The sequence below is a fragment of the Platalea leucorodia genome, assembly GCF_965183815.1.
Source record: "Platalea leucorodia genome assembly, chromosome: 7".
In the NCBI taxonomy this organism is placed as follows: domain Eukaryota; kingdom Metazoa; phylum Chordata; class Aves; order Pelecaniformes; family Threskiornithidae; genus Platalea; species Platalea leucorodia.
In genome coordinates this window covers 70,567,668-70,584,326 of record NC_138829.1, presented here as the reverse complement: position 1 = coordinate 70,584,326, position 16,659 = coordinate 70,567,668, and the positions used below count along the sequence as shown (strand labels likewise).

Genomic DNA, 16,659 nt, shown 5'->3' with positions numbered 1-16,659 from the left:
CAGGTCCCAGATCATAGTATAGTTTGTCCATGGGTGGCTTCCAACTGCAAAGTTTTACTTTCCTCTCTTTTTTTTTTGTTGTCTGCCCTGATATTACTATCTCCTCTCTTTCACCTGGAAGGCAAAGAGAATACAGGGCTAGTTCTGGGAAACTCTCGGTTTCTTTAAGTCTTACTGTGATTAAACAAATTTTCTAGTGCTTAGTATCTAGAAAAAGGGGGAGTTATTTCAGTATCTCAAATATGCTCCAACAGACTTCTTCATGAACCTTCGGAGATGCCTCCTGTGCAGGCACAGTCTGCACATCTCAGAAGAGTTTACCACAACCGAGGTCTGTTCTCAGCTACATTCTCTGGGGTCAGAGAAACGGTAGTAATTCAGTAGTAGTGATTCAAGCATCTGTTCTAGGCAGAAAGTCAGTAGCTCTCAGCATTAGAAATACTGACCCTTGCAACGCTGCTTTTATTTCAGCGTGATCTCAGCCAGTAGGGCAATCCAAATATATCGCTAACATTTTCATTTCTTGTGAAATCTACTTGTAAGTCATTTTGAAAAAGAAAGATTATTAAACCCCTGCTGTGCATGAAGATATTGCCAACAGACAGTGCTTGTGGGCAGAATGAAAGTTGGTCTCCCGGGCTTTTGCACTTGTTAGATTAGTAAATAAAATACTGGAAAGGGAAGAGCCTCAGAAATGCTGTTTTCTTTCTTCAAGGGCGTTTGGTACCTTGTGTGAATAAATAGGGCAGCAAAATTTAACCTAAGAGGTTTGCATACGCATTGTTATGCTACACTTTTATATGACGGATGAAATGAATGTGAAATGGAATATTAATCTTACCCAGATTCATTGGTCTATTTTGCTTCCTTACTGTCTCCTGACTTGATCAGTTTGATTTCAATTCCTAAGATAAATAATTATGACTCACCACAGATAATAACCTAATTCATTTCTTCAAGTTGCTTGTATCTGAAGAGCAGGAGAGAGTTGTGCTTCCAACTGATATATCAGTGTTGTAGCAAAGACAGGGCCTTGCTCCCGCTCCGGCAGGAGAGCTCGCTCTGCTGTCAAGGCTGCAAGAAAGTGATTCAGACATAAAACCATCCACAAATCCCTGTCATCTTAGCTCTTGACTAATTAAAGCCAGCCTTCCCTCAGTAGTCAGTAACTGGCCCAAAACATTCAGTAGACAGGGAGTACCAGAAGACCGAGAGGAGCTGTGAATGGCATATGAGCACGCTGGCATAGTCCGACAAAATAGTGCAGGCTCCAGATCTAAGTTGGTTTGGGACCTCTTCTCAGGTTAATGCTCTCTACTCTGTCTTTCCCCTGACTTGTAGTTTGGGCATCACTGTGGAGAAGAGCAAACTTGACTCTGTCCACACCTTCCTCAACAGAGATGGTGATAAACGTTGCAAACTGATGGGTTTTTCCAATGCTCGATTTGAATTTCTGTCCAAAATTCAAATCAGTGCAGAAGATTTGTTTCTTATTCTGTTTTTCTCTCTCCTTCACTTTCCCCAAACTAGTTAAGAGACACCCAAATAACAGGAAAAAGACGAGTGTCATAGAAAGTTGTTGGCAAAGATAAAAAAGGAAGGGAAAAAAAATATACAGGGCCAAATCTTGAACAGCGCAGCTCATTCAGTTCTGTTTCAGTTGAGCCCTATTTCCTCAGGTTTAGAGGATTATGTGCAGATGATCGTATTTGTAGATTTTGATGTAGTGAGTGGTTGCTCTGTTAATAGTCACTGTCATCTTCTCATCCCAAGGTCCTTTTCCTGAACTTGCCTTGTTTGCACTGTTTCTTTCTTGAGAAAGTAGCAGTGATAAAAGATAAAAAGCTGTTTTAAGTCAGGATCTAGCCTGACACTGATTGTGGCCACGGTGGTTGGGGCTGTGACGTGCACCCAAAACCTGAAGCTAAGGCTCCTTAGTCTCACCATCTGCTTGCAGTGTGGGTGGCCATGGAGACTGATGGGACACAACCAGGAGACATGCAGTAAGCTCAGGGTATGGCCGTTAACTGTTAGGATAAGTCAGACAGTTAAATACTGAATTACGGGTAGGTAAGGTTCCTTTTCGGATAAACCAGCAAAGTCACCTGAATTACAGAAAGGTAAACTCCTTGCAGCCACAACTGGATCACACTTTTGTTTTGGAGGCAAAACTGGAAGTTAAATGTAAGTTTAAAACATGAGGGATGTTTTCCGTCCATGTTATTTCCCTAATTTGATTTCTCTGTGAGGTCCCACAGCCCAAGATGGAAAAGAACTGCTGAATTTGCTTCTCCGCTAAAAGAAATGTCTGTGGAGCTGCAGTCGAATTGACTGCTCAGGTCAATGATACAAAATCATGAAGTGCAGATACACAAGGCTTTCCTTCCTGGTTGTACGGGGACGGCACAAGAACGTTTTCTGCATGGCAGCCAGGGCAGAGTCACTTGTTTGCATGCTGGAGGCCTCCATGTGGTTGTCATCGGGGCGATAGCCAGTGACTTCCTTCCCAGTCGTGGTGCACTGATCTCAAGTTCTCTCACTCTCTTGATTAAGTATTTGAATGCCAGAAGTGGTCTGCCCATGAGGCAGAACAGACAGATCCTGTTCATCATTAATCACAGGGATTGAGGGATATTCATCATGAAGAAGGAGGGGCAGATAAAGAAATGGAGTAAAATGAAAGCTAAAACCACATTTTAAGAAAAATATCTTTAAAAAAAGTGTCAAGAGAGAAAGGAAAAATATTAAGAGAGCAAGATTAAGTTGTAACTTGTGCAGACCTTCGTTTATATTGTATGTAAAGTCTGAGTCAAGTTGCTCTTCAGATGCAGAGAACTGTCTAGACTAATTCACTCATTGAAATTTCAGTATCACAAGGAATTCGGAAATAGTATGCACCATCATTTGATGGAAAAATATTCTTATAGTCTATTTCTTGATTGTGGCATAGTGAAGGGAGCTGTAATGTGGAAGAATAAAACTTCTTTGTTGTTTTTTTGACAGTACATTGAGTAATTAAGCTGTTTGAGATGAGTATGTTATATTAATATTAGTTACTATATATATATTGTCAATAAACTTACAGAAGTTGCAAGAGACAAAACATCCTGTGCTCGTTTGGCACTATATATAGTTTTCTTGGGTTTTTCTCTGGACTTTGGCAAAGCAGAATCTGGCTGATATTAAGCATGATACTTTAAAGACATTAAAATATATGATCCTGATAGACACCTGCTTTTCCGTGTCTTCCTGTTATTCAATTGTTTGGTATTTGTACAATTTTGATTTGCAGTTTTGTTCACATAATTGAACATAATTCTTGTTTTAAACTATACTTTTGTTGTGAAAAGTTGTATCAGGATTCATGATGTTACTAGAACCTTAATTTTACTCTTATAACATCAGATTCTTTTTGTAATTCATGTTGTGTGTAAAGAGACTCCGGCCTGCTCTTGCCATAGCAACAACATCTTTTGTTTTTACTAAACGTGAAAGGAAAAAATACTTGAAATGATAAAGCTTAATTATTAATTTTAGGAAAGTTATCCTTTGATTTACCATTGTTATGTCCTTCAGAAGGAAAATGTTGATTAGAAAATCTCTTGCTGGTACCAAATTATCTATTACAACGTGTCTCTTAAGCGCTATTGTGAGAGGGAAAAGACAGAAATTAAGGCCTCATTCTAAAAAAGCATTCATGGAGACAAAAGATAAATTACGTTTTTTGATTTATCCTTTCAGTTCCCACTTACGCACATTGGAATACATGAAGTGTTCCCAGTTTTTATAGATATGTAGATTATTATGGCTTTGGCTCCTGCTGGAGAATTTCTTATTAATGGTGCCACCTGAGATGTATTAAAAAGATTATTTCAAGTTTTTTGGTAGTGCAGAACCATCTAGATCTCAACTTCTACATTTTGAGTATTAGGCCATATGTGCTTCTCCTCCGTCTCACCGACAATGTCTCTCTGTCTCTGCACATCAGCTGTACCCCTGGCTACCCCACGTTTCCCTCTTGGGTCATCTTTGTGCCTCTTGCAGTTCCATCAGGCTTTCCCTTCCTTTCTTGGCGCCCAGAATGATGTTTTTCCTTGATAGTAAGTCCAAAGGTACTGTCATTTTGTGTGTAGATATAATCTCCAGACAGGCCTGAACCACAATAGTGAAGGCTGTCTGCGTTCTGGGAACACCTCATTTCCCCTTCCACCTCTTTTCCATAGATGTTACGTCTTCAGGCTGGACTACACGTATTTTTGCTTTGCTTTTGTTATTAGTAATGGCTAATATTTAATAACTCATGTAATAATGATCTAAAGTGGGGCTGGTTTTGCTCTGTAGTAATCCCTTTTCGCCTTGCACTCACAGATGGACTTACAAAGCAAATTTTTTCCCCCATCTTGATTTGGATGTCTTATCAGCTGCTGCTACCATAAACCCATGACATTACTGTATGGGTGTGAAATACCCCACTTCCTTCTTACAGTGCAAATGCTTTTTGGGGATGGAAATATCCATGTAATTTGGAGCCACAAATTAGCAGATTTGACAGATTAATAGAATACTGTATTAGGAAAGTCTTTCTCAATCTCTGAGTAGTTTTTGTTCTCCCTATCTTGCCAGTTTGCGGAGTGAAGTCAGGACTGAGATTCAGCGCTGAAAACTCTCCTCAGAAAACCCTAATTACTTGCAATAGGAATCTTTCACTGTCTCACATTTTGAAATTTCTTTTGGCTGAAGTCCTATACTCACTTTTATGATTTGATGTACAGTAGGATCCTACAATAATTATAATATCTATATATGTTATTAATTAAGTTTTCCTACTTCCTTATCTCATATATAAGAATTGCACTCTATTCTTATGTGAACAGAGGTTACACTGTTAAAAATATATTGGAAGCTGATGACTACCCAGTATACATTGGATGAATGAATAGGCTGCTGTTTTGCATCACACTGAATTATCAGATTGACTTTGTGTGTTAATGTGCACAGGCTTTAAACATTTTCAAGAACAACTGGAATTTGTCAACATATTTTTCATTAATTATGCACCATATTTATATTTATTAATATTTTAATTTAGGTATTATTTATTTTATTAATACAATTAAAGCACAGACCTGGTTTCTTCATTTTTGCTTGCATTTAGATGTAGAGATGAAATATTTTCTGCTTATGTTAACAATATCAGTAGGTGTTGCATAACTAAAAGAAAGGGCATGCTAAAAACGTTTTATTCAGCTTAAGTGTCACTGTAGGGTTGTTGGTGTCTTCCAAGGTCAGTGCCCTCCCACGTTATCCCATGACTACCTGGGTAGGTACAGGTTTCCTCAAATATGTCAGAAAGGTGCTTGATAAATTGTGCATTTGGGAGCCATCCAGGTGTAGGATTTTGCCTTAATGGTTCTATTTCCCGTGGCTTAATACGTACTTCTTATCGACAGTGATGTGTAAATATGCAGTTCATGGAATCTGTATCTCTGAATTTACTACAGTAAAGGACTTAACATTGACACATTTAAAAACATATTTCTGTGAAACAGCTATGTTAATAGATATCCATGCTCCATAAGTAATACCACAAATAGTTTAGGATTGCATTAATGAGAAACTAGGTAAACATTTAATTTCAAATGCAGTTTTACAGATCCTGGTGTGTCAAACCAGACTTCTTTCTACCTCTTTAGTATTACCAAGGCTTTTTATCGTTTTTCTGCCCTATCATTGATTTGATTTTCATCTTACTGTGTAGTAGTGCAAATCAAGTTCAAGTTCAATGCCACTGAGTCACAGCAGTTCCACTGATACAGAATTGAATTGCGGTCAGGCTCAGGGACTACGCTTTTAAAGCCTGATAAGGTATGTTTTAACAGTGCAGAGTGCTTGTGTTGAAGATCATCAAAGTAGCTCTGAGCAAGTTAATATCCCTACTATACTGAAATACCCTGCAGAGAGATTATTCCAGGTCTTGAAAACCATATGCATACATTAGCAAAGAGATGTGCTTAGGCTAATTAGCCCTGATTTTCGGCAGGGCCAGTTAACTTGGCTGGCTTAGCTAGCACACAGCTAATGGAGCTGGGCTGCTTCGACTTCCATGGGCTTATTTTTGGTAGCTCAGGGACCTTTCCCCCGAACATTGTGTTTTGTACAGATGTACTCTGAGGACCCGTGTTGTATGACTGAGCTACATTCCCACTCAACCTATTTACTAGAGCTAACCGTGTGTTTGTTAATCTATAATATCGCCTTTGTTCCAATATTAATGTATAGCATGTTTTTAATAGTACATTTATGTTCTTTTAATATATATTAAACATAGAGTGATTTGTAGGAACTTCTATAATATTAATTTAGACATAATACTTAGCAAGCATTTAGGATCCTTTCATTACTGTAATTCATCTCCAGTTGCTTACTAGTAAAAACATAGATTGTTGTTCTGCAGTCTTTTGTCACAATCCTTGTTGAGTCCTAAGATTAATATCAAGATAATTAGAACTACAGGATAAAGCTTTTTCTCCTATTGGTAAATCATTCTCCTCCCTGTTGTTGCTATCTTCTACCGAGAAAAATCACTGAAATGTTTCAAAAGGCATCTACGTTGTGTATCGCACCTATGGGATATTCAAGTGTTTGCTGTGTACTCAAACCATTAAATCATGTTACTCGACCTACATTACAAATCTCTGGAGCTACCCACTAAATAAAATAGCATGTGTCCTTAGGAAGCAGAAAACATATGAGATATCAAAATATGTATTATTAAAACGCAATTTCAGTGTGGGTTCAGTTTTACAATGGGTTCAGCACTTCAGCTTAATTTGAACAGGCAAGACAAATTTTTTTGGTCTTAGTATGGCCATGCATTCATGCTTGATAAAAGCAGCAATGAGAAAACTGAAAATCGAGAGAATTATGTGAGGGCCAAGGAAACTTGTGACAAAAATAAATTTGGGAAGAGGTTCCAAAGACTGATCAGGGAAGGTCGCATTTAAAGGTTACTCTGCCCCTTTTTGAGGTGCCAGCATCTGAGTTATCGTACAGGGTTTGCTTTTACCAACATGATATTCAATTATTACTGAGCGTGTTGTGTAACTAATCTTGATACTTAGAGTTGATGAGAAAGAAGTCTAATGCTTCCTCTGTCTCTCTGTATTTAGTTTTAAGCATTGGTGAAGGTGGATTCTGGGAAGGCAGCACCCGGGGACATATTGGATGGTTTCCTGCAGAATGCGTTGAAGAAGTTCAGTGTAAACCAAATGAAAGCAAACCAGGTAATCAGATCAAGTTCCTGTTGAATCCTAACAGTGAGAAATGCGACGTGTCTGTCCAAGCAGAGAGGCAGCCTGGGCGGTAATGTGTTTGGTATACAGCAGTGCGTTTGTGCAATACTAGAAACTGGAGAATTAAATAAAGCTGAGCTGCTGAATTAAAAAATAAAGATGGGTTTATTGATCAGATTTTACTGGATGCCGTCCAAGCAAACGGTCTTTCTCATGAGGGGCTACACTGTGAAGTACTGCGAAACTGTTTACACAGAACTGTATGCAGACATTTCGTAAAGCATTATGCTGCATTTTAGTTTCTTATAGTATGGAAGAATGGCTAATTAGACAATTAAATAATGGAAGAAAAACTGGTCAGTCATCTCCCAATCATTGTAGTCATACAATGTATTTCGCTCTTGTTCATAGCAATAAAGGTCCCTCTGTTGACCTTCTACTAAATTTTAGAGGAGGCGTCCATGAGTGGGATGTCCCATATCCGTCCTTACTGATGACAAAGGAAATAGAATCCTCCTTTGTCATACACTTGTGCTGCCATGAGTAAGTAAAACACAAGAGGCTTTAAGCAAGGAGTCTTTACAGTTCTGGTGTAATAAAAGAAAAAGAAGTGTACATTGAAGCATGTTATTTTAAGAATTACCTACCATCTCATAATTTCTCTGCTTTTAAGAACTAAGATACGAGGACATCCTCTCTAATTAGAAGCTCATTATAAATGAGCTCTGAGAATATAATTAATGTTCTCCAGGAGTGTATGCAGTTTTAAATTAACTATTGATGTGTTTTGGATCTCTGATGTATTGATTAAGAACTTTTGGCATTGCACAGACAATACACTAAAATTTATGCATCGTATCATTCATTCGCGAACATTGTTCTTTTATGTATGTCATTAGAAACTGCACAGGTATACTTTTCTTTTTTTATATATATATACCCTCTGTATAACCACGATAGAATGGGATAGAATGCTCTGGACAAGATAATAGTTCCAGAGTAGTAAGGATTTGGAAATATTTATAAGATTTGATAATTATTTTAATTTCATTGGTTATCATTGCAGCTGTGATAAGATGAAATAGAGTTTAAGGGATGAGCAGAAGAGGAGGCAAAAAGTTAGCTTTTGTAATATGAAAACTTTAAAAGAATGAGGCAATGAGGCATCAGGGACAGTGCTCTAGATAACTAAACACTGTGTGAAAAGGTTATACTTCCATTTCTATTTCCCTTTTGAGAGAGAAAAAGAGAAGGAGGCAAACCCAGATCTAATATTTGGAGAGAATGGATTTAGGCTCTGAGAACAGAGAGAGAACAGTTGTGTAGCTCTTCAAAGGGCTTAAGAGCAAATCAGAATTTGAAGATGGAGGAAGATTGAGGTTGGAATTGGCAAATCTAGGAGCAGTGCAGTTCTCAAATACTAGATGTAAAAAGAGAATAACAAGTTGCGACTCTAGTGTGATTTCATTTGTTGGAAACATTACGGAAGACGAATAACTTCAGTGTGGAACATGAGCTGGTGAAGAGCGACGTGAACTGTTGTGAAGATCCGTCAATAAAACCTTGTGGTCACTTGATTGAAAGACTTCAGAAAGATGTAGTCTGGATAAGTCAGTCATCACTAACACCTTTCTTGAGTCTATCATGGCAACTCTGCATTAAATTCGAGCTTTGCATTTGTCTCTAAATCTGACAAAAATTCTGGGGAGGGGCATTAAGTGAAGTTCTAAAATACAAAAGGAGTTTTGCAACTTCTTTAGAAATATACAGTGGTTTTGAAGGGAAGGTAACCAAACTTGTTTGTCGCAAATCCTTAAAGATCTTTTCAAGAAATACTGTAGGAAGTAAATTCGGTATATGACACGATTGCTTTAATATATGACAAGATTGTTTTCAAGCAAAAATTTCTTTGATCATTCAAAGCAAAATGAAAATTAAGAAAAAAATTGTCACAAGAATAGCAAAAGGATTACCAAAGCTGGAAGTGTTAAAAGAATATCAACAGAAACATCTTACAAATTTTCTGATGTGAAATTATGAAAACGTATGCCATGTGCCTGCCAAAACAGCAGAGCATGTACTCTAATTTATACCTATTGCATACTATTGTCTTTCCGATCGTTTTCCTGTTTGCTTATAGTATAGCGTGAAGAATAATGTCAACATAGCTAAAGACTTTAAATATACCATTCTTCTACTCCAAAAAAGGATGAACATACAATTAGATAAGCACAAAATGGGCACATTTTCTATACCTTTGAACTTGTGCACTCACGTATTTTGCTGGGTTGTCTTGAAAAATGTCCTGCACCCAGAAGGCACAAATGAGGTACAGTGCTTCTCTGCGTAATGCGAAAGAGGTTGGAGCTGTGAGTGTGAGATATATGAAATCCACAGTATGTGCCATATTATTATTGAAATATGGCATGGACTGAAAGCAGCTGATCGCTGAATTGCTCTATGCAGTTAGCTTCATTCCCTTTGCATAGGAGACAATGGAAATAAAAGAGGAGAGCTTTATAAGCAAAAATCAGCCAGTACTCCCTCTGAGTACAAATGCAAAAGTAATTTAGAAAAATGTGTTAAGCATGGTGAAATGATTAGAAATTAAATTAGGTCTGCTGGGATCGCTGAAAGAACATCAGCTGAGAAACATCACAAACTTGTGCGAGTTGCAGGAATTTGCATCATGGACTTTGCAAAGCAGCAGAACTTCTTATGATAATGATTTAGAAAGTAGATCATCTTAATGTGTAGGAAAGGAATCTCAAACTCAGCCTTTTTCAGACCAGCAACACAGTAACAATTCTTTCCTATAAATGAGATTTAGGAACATTTCTTCAAACAGCTTCCCTTTGCTACTAAGTTTGAATAATTATGTTTAATAGTAGCTTGTCATTTGCACACCATGAATGAAAGAAAGAGAAATAGTTCTTGGAAAAAACAAACCACAATTAAACACTACATGCCCAGTAAAACTGGCGGGCAGGTGTTTCATGTCTTGCTGATGTATAATCTCACTTCTAAGACAAGTTCAATTTTCAGGGAACTTCACTGCCATCCAGACCGTTCAGTGGAAGTAGGCAGTACAGAACAGCACCTGGTTCCTGTGATCTCTTCAAAGATATCGTGCTAGCTTGGCAAGTTCTCTTTTCCAAAAAAGAATCATGTTGACTGGCATCAATCCTATATCCTTTCTTTAATCCTTCATTAATTGAGACTTGTAGGAATTATTCCATTATTTTGCTAGGATTGATGCCAGGCTTATAGGCTTTTAATTATCCAGGTTGTCTCATTTGCCCTTTAATAGCACTGGCACAGGACCTGCTGCCTTTCAGTCGTCAGAAGTTTCCTTGGCATTTCGAGATTTAATGAAGAAAGAATAATGGCAAAGAAAATCGTTATCAGTGGTCTGCTCAGTTCTTTTGCCTGCTTTTAAAAAATTCTTGGACACAAAACCTTTGTACCATCTCATTTTAAAAAGTGCTGCCTTAGTAGCCAGCTTTTAACATTCTCCAGAATTATTCTTAGAGTGAGAGTATTCCTTCAGATGAGATTGATACAACATCTTGATTTTTCCCTGTACAAACACGGGATGCAAATGTTGCATATTTCTTCTTTTGACATTGACAGTTTTCCTATGTTATTCAGTAATGAACCAATTACATTCTTAAATTTCTTTGTATTCCTAAATATGTGAAAATATACTATGTTATTTTGCTAAAATCTATGCAAATGTGAGGCACTACCTTGGGTTAACAGACTTCTTAACAGGATTTATTAGCTACGTGCTGTTGGTGCTGCAGAGAATCACAGGTCGTCTTGGATCTCTGGCAGCAGTAGTTTGCAGCCAGTGAGAATACCCGATGTGACATAGCTTTGTTTAATTTTTTGACCTATAAAAAAAAGCAAGGCTTTTAATTTTACCAGTTTATTCACCCCTTAAAATTCATTATCCTTCTTAAAATAGTAAGAATTCCTACCTAATACCTTCCAATGGGAAATGAAATACAGAAGAATTTGTCATCCGTAAAATCAGCTGCCCCACCAATGGAAGATGCCGTTTTCTTCCTCCTACTTAAGTTTAGCTCTTTCCATCGGCTTTTCTTCCATCATAAGGTATTACTCCGACTTGAGAGATTTACTACAAAAATGCTTTCTATTAGACTTGTGACATTATACTCCGTGTCCTTCAGAATTCAGAGATATAGATTATCTGATTGCTCATAACTGAGGTGAAGTATTCATTTTGGTTTCAAGCTAGAAGTTATCTTCAATTACATGTTGTCTTTACTGTTTATTATTCCTTCCCCCCTACTGACGTGCCTGAAGAACACTTAGATTTTACAAATGATACTGAAGTGAAGGCAGACCCAGCATGTCTTTCAGTAATTCTTGCTGTCTTTCAACTCTTGGCCTGCTCATTGCACCTTTCCTTGAGTTCCATGCTCATCTTTAACGTCTCTTTGGGGTGATTTTTCATTCAGTAACACCCTCCGTGCATTCTTCTATCCTGTGGCCTTGGGGTACACCTTATTAGTAGTTGTAGTTGCCATATGAGTCCTGGGAGTTTATTTCAGACTAGATCTCATCCAGGCATGTGGCTTGAACGACCATTAGCAGTTGTTCAAGAGCTTATTTTTCCATGAACGAATCCAATTTGCAAATTCCGAGGTCTGCTCAGTCCTGTGGGCTGCAGCACTTAGAAAGCACATTCCTGGCCCGGACTAAAATGCTAATGTAGACGCGCCCATGCTGACCTCTAGTGTCACTGGTGCTCTGAGCAGACTCTACCTAGCATCTAACCTGGGATTTCTCTCTCAAAATCTCTGTACTTAAACGTTCGGTACAGCTTACTCCTGATTTTCCAGCAACTTGAAAATATAACGACAGATTATCCAGTATAGTGTAGTTCCCTTGCCCATTTCTTTTTACCTATGTAATCATACAGAGATGTTATAAGCAGAAATTGCAGCATTCCTTGTCCAACATTCCCTCTAGATTTCAGAAGTTACCGAACAAGTCAAAGCTGTGTTAATAAAATGAATACTTTGCTACACAGGCAGCTATTTCTGAAGTACAGAATTTTCTTTATTCCATATACTTAGTTTTTAACACCTTGTGCATTCAATAAAAACAAATTTGTTCCTCATTTCCGCCATCCCTTTTTATAATTAGCACAACACCTTCCCAGACAATCTAGTCAGCCAGGCTGCTAGAAAATTGATTTCCCTCTTGCAAAAAAGGAAGTTGCCTCGCTGTGAATTGAGGAGCTACATCTGTACTAGTAGCTGGTGGCTGGTCTTTCCTCTGCAGACAAGTGGCTTGGCACATACTGGATCTGAAAGCTTTCTTCCCCTTGCCTGCACCATCAAGGTTGCTTTCTCCATGCTGCCTTTCGGAACAGTCACCAACATTTTTTGTCCACTGAAATATATCTGGGTACTGTTTGGAAGAATAATAGTTGGCTTAAGTGGAAGTTGTGCCAGGGACCCACTATCAGGGAAACAGGATGGATGGCTGCATGCCAGAGCTCAAGTTGCAGCCTTGACTGTGTCCTGTACAGACATATGTAGGCTGCCTGAAGTTCTAAAAAACTGAATTTCCCCAGCTTATGCTCTTACGTAGCTTCTGGTTAATTTCAAGCATGTCCTGTTTAACCTTTCCTGAGAAGGATGGGTGCCAGAAAACTAAATTTTTATATTCTTTCTTTTTCTGTACATTTTTAAGCATCTCAGGGCAGTGATGTGGTAGGTATATTACAAAGAAGTGTCATTACTGGGTGTACTCCGTGAGGCAGGTGAACCCTAATGCATACCACAGAAATGTGGTCTGTATGTGTGTGTGCACCCCATTGCATCCCAGCGTGGAACAGAAATGTAATGTGCTGAGTCTGGGAGTCCCCATCCCCACATCATCAAGCCCAGAGGACATGATGGAGCACGTCTTCACATATATGGATTTCTTTCCTGAATAGAAAAGGGAAAAATGTGCACCCATCTCAACCTGACATCCAGACAGAGCACAGCTTGTGTGTGCATCCAAGGTCTTTGATGGCGGACTTGCTGTGGAATAGACGTGTCCCTCAGCTAGCTACACTTGGATAAAGCCATCGTCTTTCTCCTTCCTGTAAGTTATGGGTCACCTGATGTTGGCAGGCAGGGGCTACATTTACATAGATGGACAGTTTAAGATATGCTTAAAGTTTCTGATGAGGCTTTGCTCCGTTTGCATCCAGATATTAGTTCTTGAGCTCATGTAAAACTGGAATTTGTGAGTTGTAGCTCTGGTCCTTCTAGAAGAAGGACAGGAGTCTTGGTTTACCAAATTTGCTCTTTGGACATAACAGATAGCCAGAATATAAGCAGCTGTAAAAACACTCCCTAATCGCATACAATTATGCGTGTAAAGATCAGCACTGGAAGAAAAAAACAGAAAGCAAAAAATCTTTTCATCCAGCCTCTTTTCTTAATTACCTACCTTTTATAAATGATCCAAATTAACAAAACTTTTTAGAAACTTTTTCCAGTTTTGTTAGGCTCAGTTCTGGGTAGTTATTTAACTAGAAAGAGAACTGTAAGAATAGATGGAAACATTTCAGAGATTATTAGAACTCTGAAAAATTCTATAAACGAAATAACTTTGAAAACCACTGGAAGGAAGAGGGTTTCAACAAGACAGAAGAGCCCGCAAATAAGAGATGCTATCTGACCAGATGAGCACCTCGAGGTTTTTGATAATAAGTTTTGATAAATGCTCCTTCCACATGATTTCGCCTTGAATAGAAGTTACCCTTGTATCTGTGACAAAATTATTGTGCAACTTAAACTGGCGTGAACAGCAGCAGTTAAGGACAAAACATTACTGCAGCTGGAAGGACTAAATGGAGGCAGTGTAAAAATGATTTATATATATAAGAAGGGAAAGACATTTTTGTTAGGAAAGTTAATCACAAACATTCTCATGTCAGTTGTGTAAAGAGCTAAGAAGTCTGATTGATAGCTTGGAAACATGTTCTGACTCAACAGTGCAGGCAATGGCTGGACTTAATATGGCACAAAATATAAACCAAATTTTTTAAAAATTGAAAGTGCAAGATTGCCTCACATCTAAGTGGGCTTCTCATTGTAAGAAGTGGTATGATGTGGATACAAATTCAGCCATTTGAAAACAGAAAGCTCAAGAGCTTGATATTGTATCTTTGTAATCTTTGTAGATAGGGTCCTAAATGTGGGAAATGCAGTCAAACCAACGTGGTCATTGAAGTTCATCCATCCCTGTTGAGGAACATTGTCCAGCTATCAAACCCTGGTACCCAGAGCTCAAACTGACAGGTCAAACACTATTCAGTAAGTCCCCCTGCCTTGAAGGCTACTGTCCGAAGCTCTGACCTCCGAAATACTCTTCTCTGCCTTGCTTCTATATTTTGCACAACAAACCACATGGCTCACATGATTCTGAAAAGTTTCCCCTTTTGAGAAGTGATTTGCTGCCACAAAATATGTTTCCCACGTACAAATTCGTAATGAAAAGAAAGATGTGAATAGATGACAAAACTCAGCACAGTGATCATCTGCATAGAAGCTGTCTTCTGTTTTATGGCTTAGAAAGATCAGGAGCGTGCTACACACCGTTTTTGCATAAACGGCATTCCCTTCCATCAAACAGTGGGAAAAACACTTCAACAAAAAAGTCAATGCAAAGAATTAGATCTGAGGTGCTGGCAAGCCAGGCCACAAAACCCAGCTGACATAGGAGCTCAGTGCAGTAATATTCAAATAATTGTGACAGCTCCCTGTAGCTGAAGATGTAAATCAACTCCACTTTTTGTCTCAAGTAATGGAAATTTAAAGAATGAACCTCAGTAAGTTTCTGCACTTCAGCTTTGCTGAGCGAAGCATTTCTGTTCTCAGCAATGATAAACAGCAGGTTGGGAAAAGACTCCTAAGTGAATCATCACTCGGTAACAATGCTGATTTGGACGCAGAGCTGATTTGGACGCAGAGGTAACTGGAGAGCTGGTTTTGCCTGCAAGCTAGCTATAGGATGGAGTCATACGCTTCCCACGCAGCCTGGTCATGTGCGTTCTCTCTGGCCAAGGGTGCCTTGAAAGACCTTGCTTGCTTGCAGTCCTGGTCTTCTGACCAAGATGCGATAGAAGTTTCTTACTATAATAGTAGTATTATTTGTAAGAAATGCCTTGGAAGACTGAGTCTACCAACTAATGCCAGACAGCTTCCCTCTCTCAAATTACAGTGATTTCCCTTTGCTAATGATACGAGTTTGGTTTCAAGAAAGAGTAAAATAAAGTATTCCATGATAATAATTTCATAATTTCTCCATTTTTTGAGAACAGCATAAAGCAAAACCATGAAAAAATAATTCAAAGAAAGAAAATACAAGCCTAGGTCTAGAGCTTGTAAGGGATGTAAGCCGGTCTGCATCTTTATCTCTGAATAAGTAATTTTTAATTCATAATATTTTACTGTCTCGGCTTCTCAGCTGACATGCACTTCATCCCTTTCACTCTGATTTTCATGCTTGCTAAGAGCCGCTTAGGAATAACTCTAATCAGCTGAAAAGGAGCAACACAATTCTCTAAAGCATTGAAATAGTCTAAAAATAAATTGCACAGCAATATAAAATTAAATTTACATGTTAGGAAACTCAACATTTCAAATGCATCTGGGATTGCTGATGTGTGAAATCGGACATGCAAGTGTAGATTTTTTCCTTTTCTGATTCTCTCTGCATTTTTTCCTCAAAAAAATGTCTATCAAACCATACAGGATAAAAAAGTACAAACTCTGAGGAGTGTCTCAAAAAGAACAGAATTACCATTATAGCATCTTCCTTTCATTTCCAGTGATGTCTTTGCATTTTCTGTTCAAAATCACAGTCCATCTAACATTAAGAAGCAACTTTTAAAGCCTGAGAGCATATATAGATACCAAAAATGTCTAATGTTACAAATTACTTTAGAAGTGTGAAAAAGATAAAGGCATAAAGTGAATGATTTATAAAGTGATACAGCCTTCTGAGGAATTTAAGCCCAATTATTGGTTTAAGGCAGGATATTTCAGCCTGTGGCAGAATTTGAGCAGCCCTGTTATGCAATGTGCTAACAATCTGGAAATAGTACTTAATTTTTTGATTCCTAGTTGTTCTTGTGGAAACTACATATATAACATGTTTTTTTCAACCCATCAAAGTCTAGGGTCAAGTTTTCTGAGTTTTAACAAATTTGGCATATCTCAATGATTGCTAGTAGGGAAAAATCCTTTGCTTTCACCTTCTGGAATTTTGGAGCATTTCAAATTTCATAAAGAATATAAATTTTGATAGTAACATCTCTTCCCTGTACAAA

General features: G+C 38.1%; 1 protein-coding gene across 2 annotated transcripts in view; it reads left to right on the top strand.

The window, feature by feature from the left end:
• The window catches only part of SHANK2 (SH3 and multiple ankyrin repeat domains 2), a gene marked incomplete at both ends in the record, with an annotated part of 314,082 nt that overhangs the window by 97,695 nt on the left and 199,728 nt on the right, over positions 1–16,659 (top strand). For both annotated transcript variants that reach the window (XM_082317243.1, XM_082317244.1), the window contains one exon: positions 7,170–7,283. In XM_082317243.1, coding sequence (XP_082173369.1) covers positions 7,170–7,283 — 114 coding nt within the window. The remainder of the gene's footprint in view (positions 1–7,169; positions 7,284–16,659) is intronic.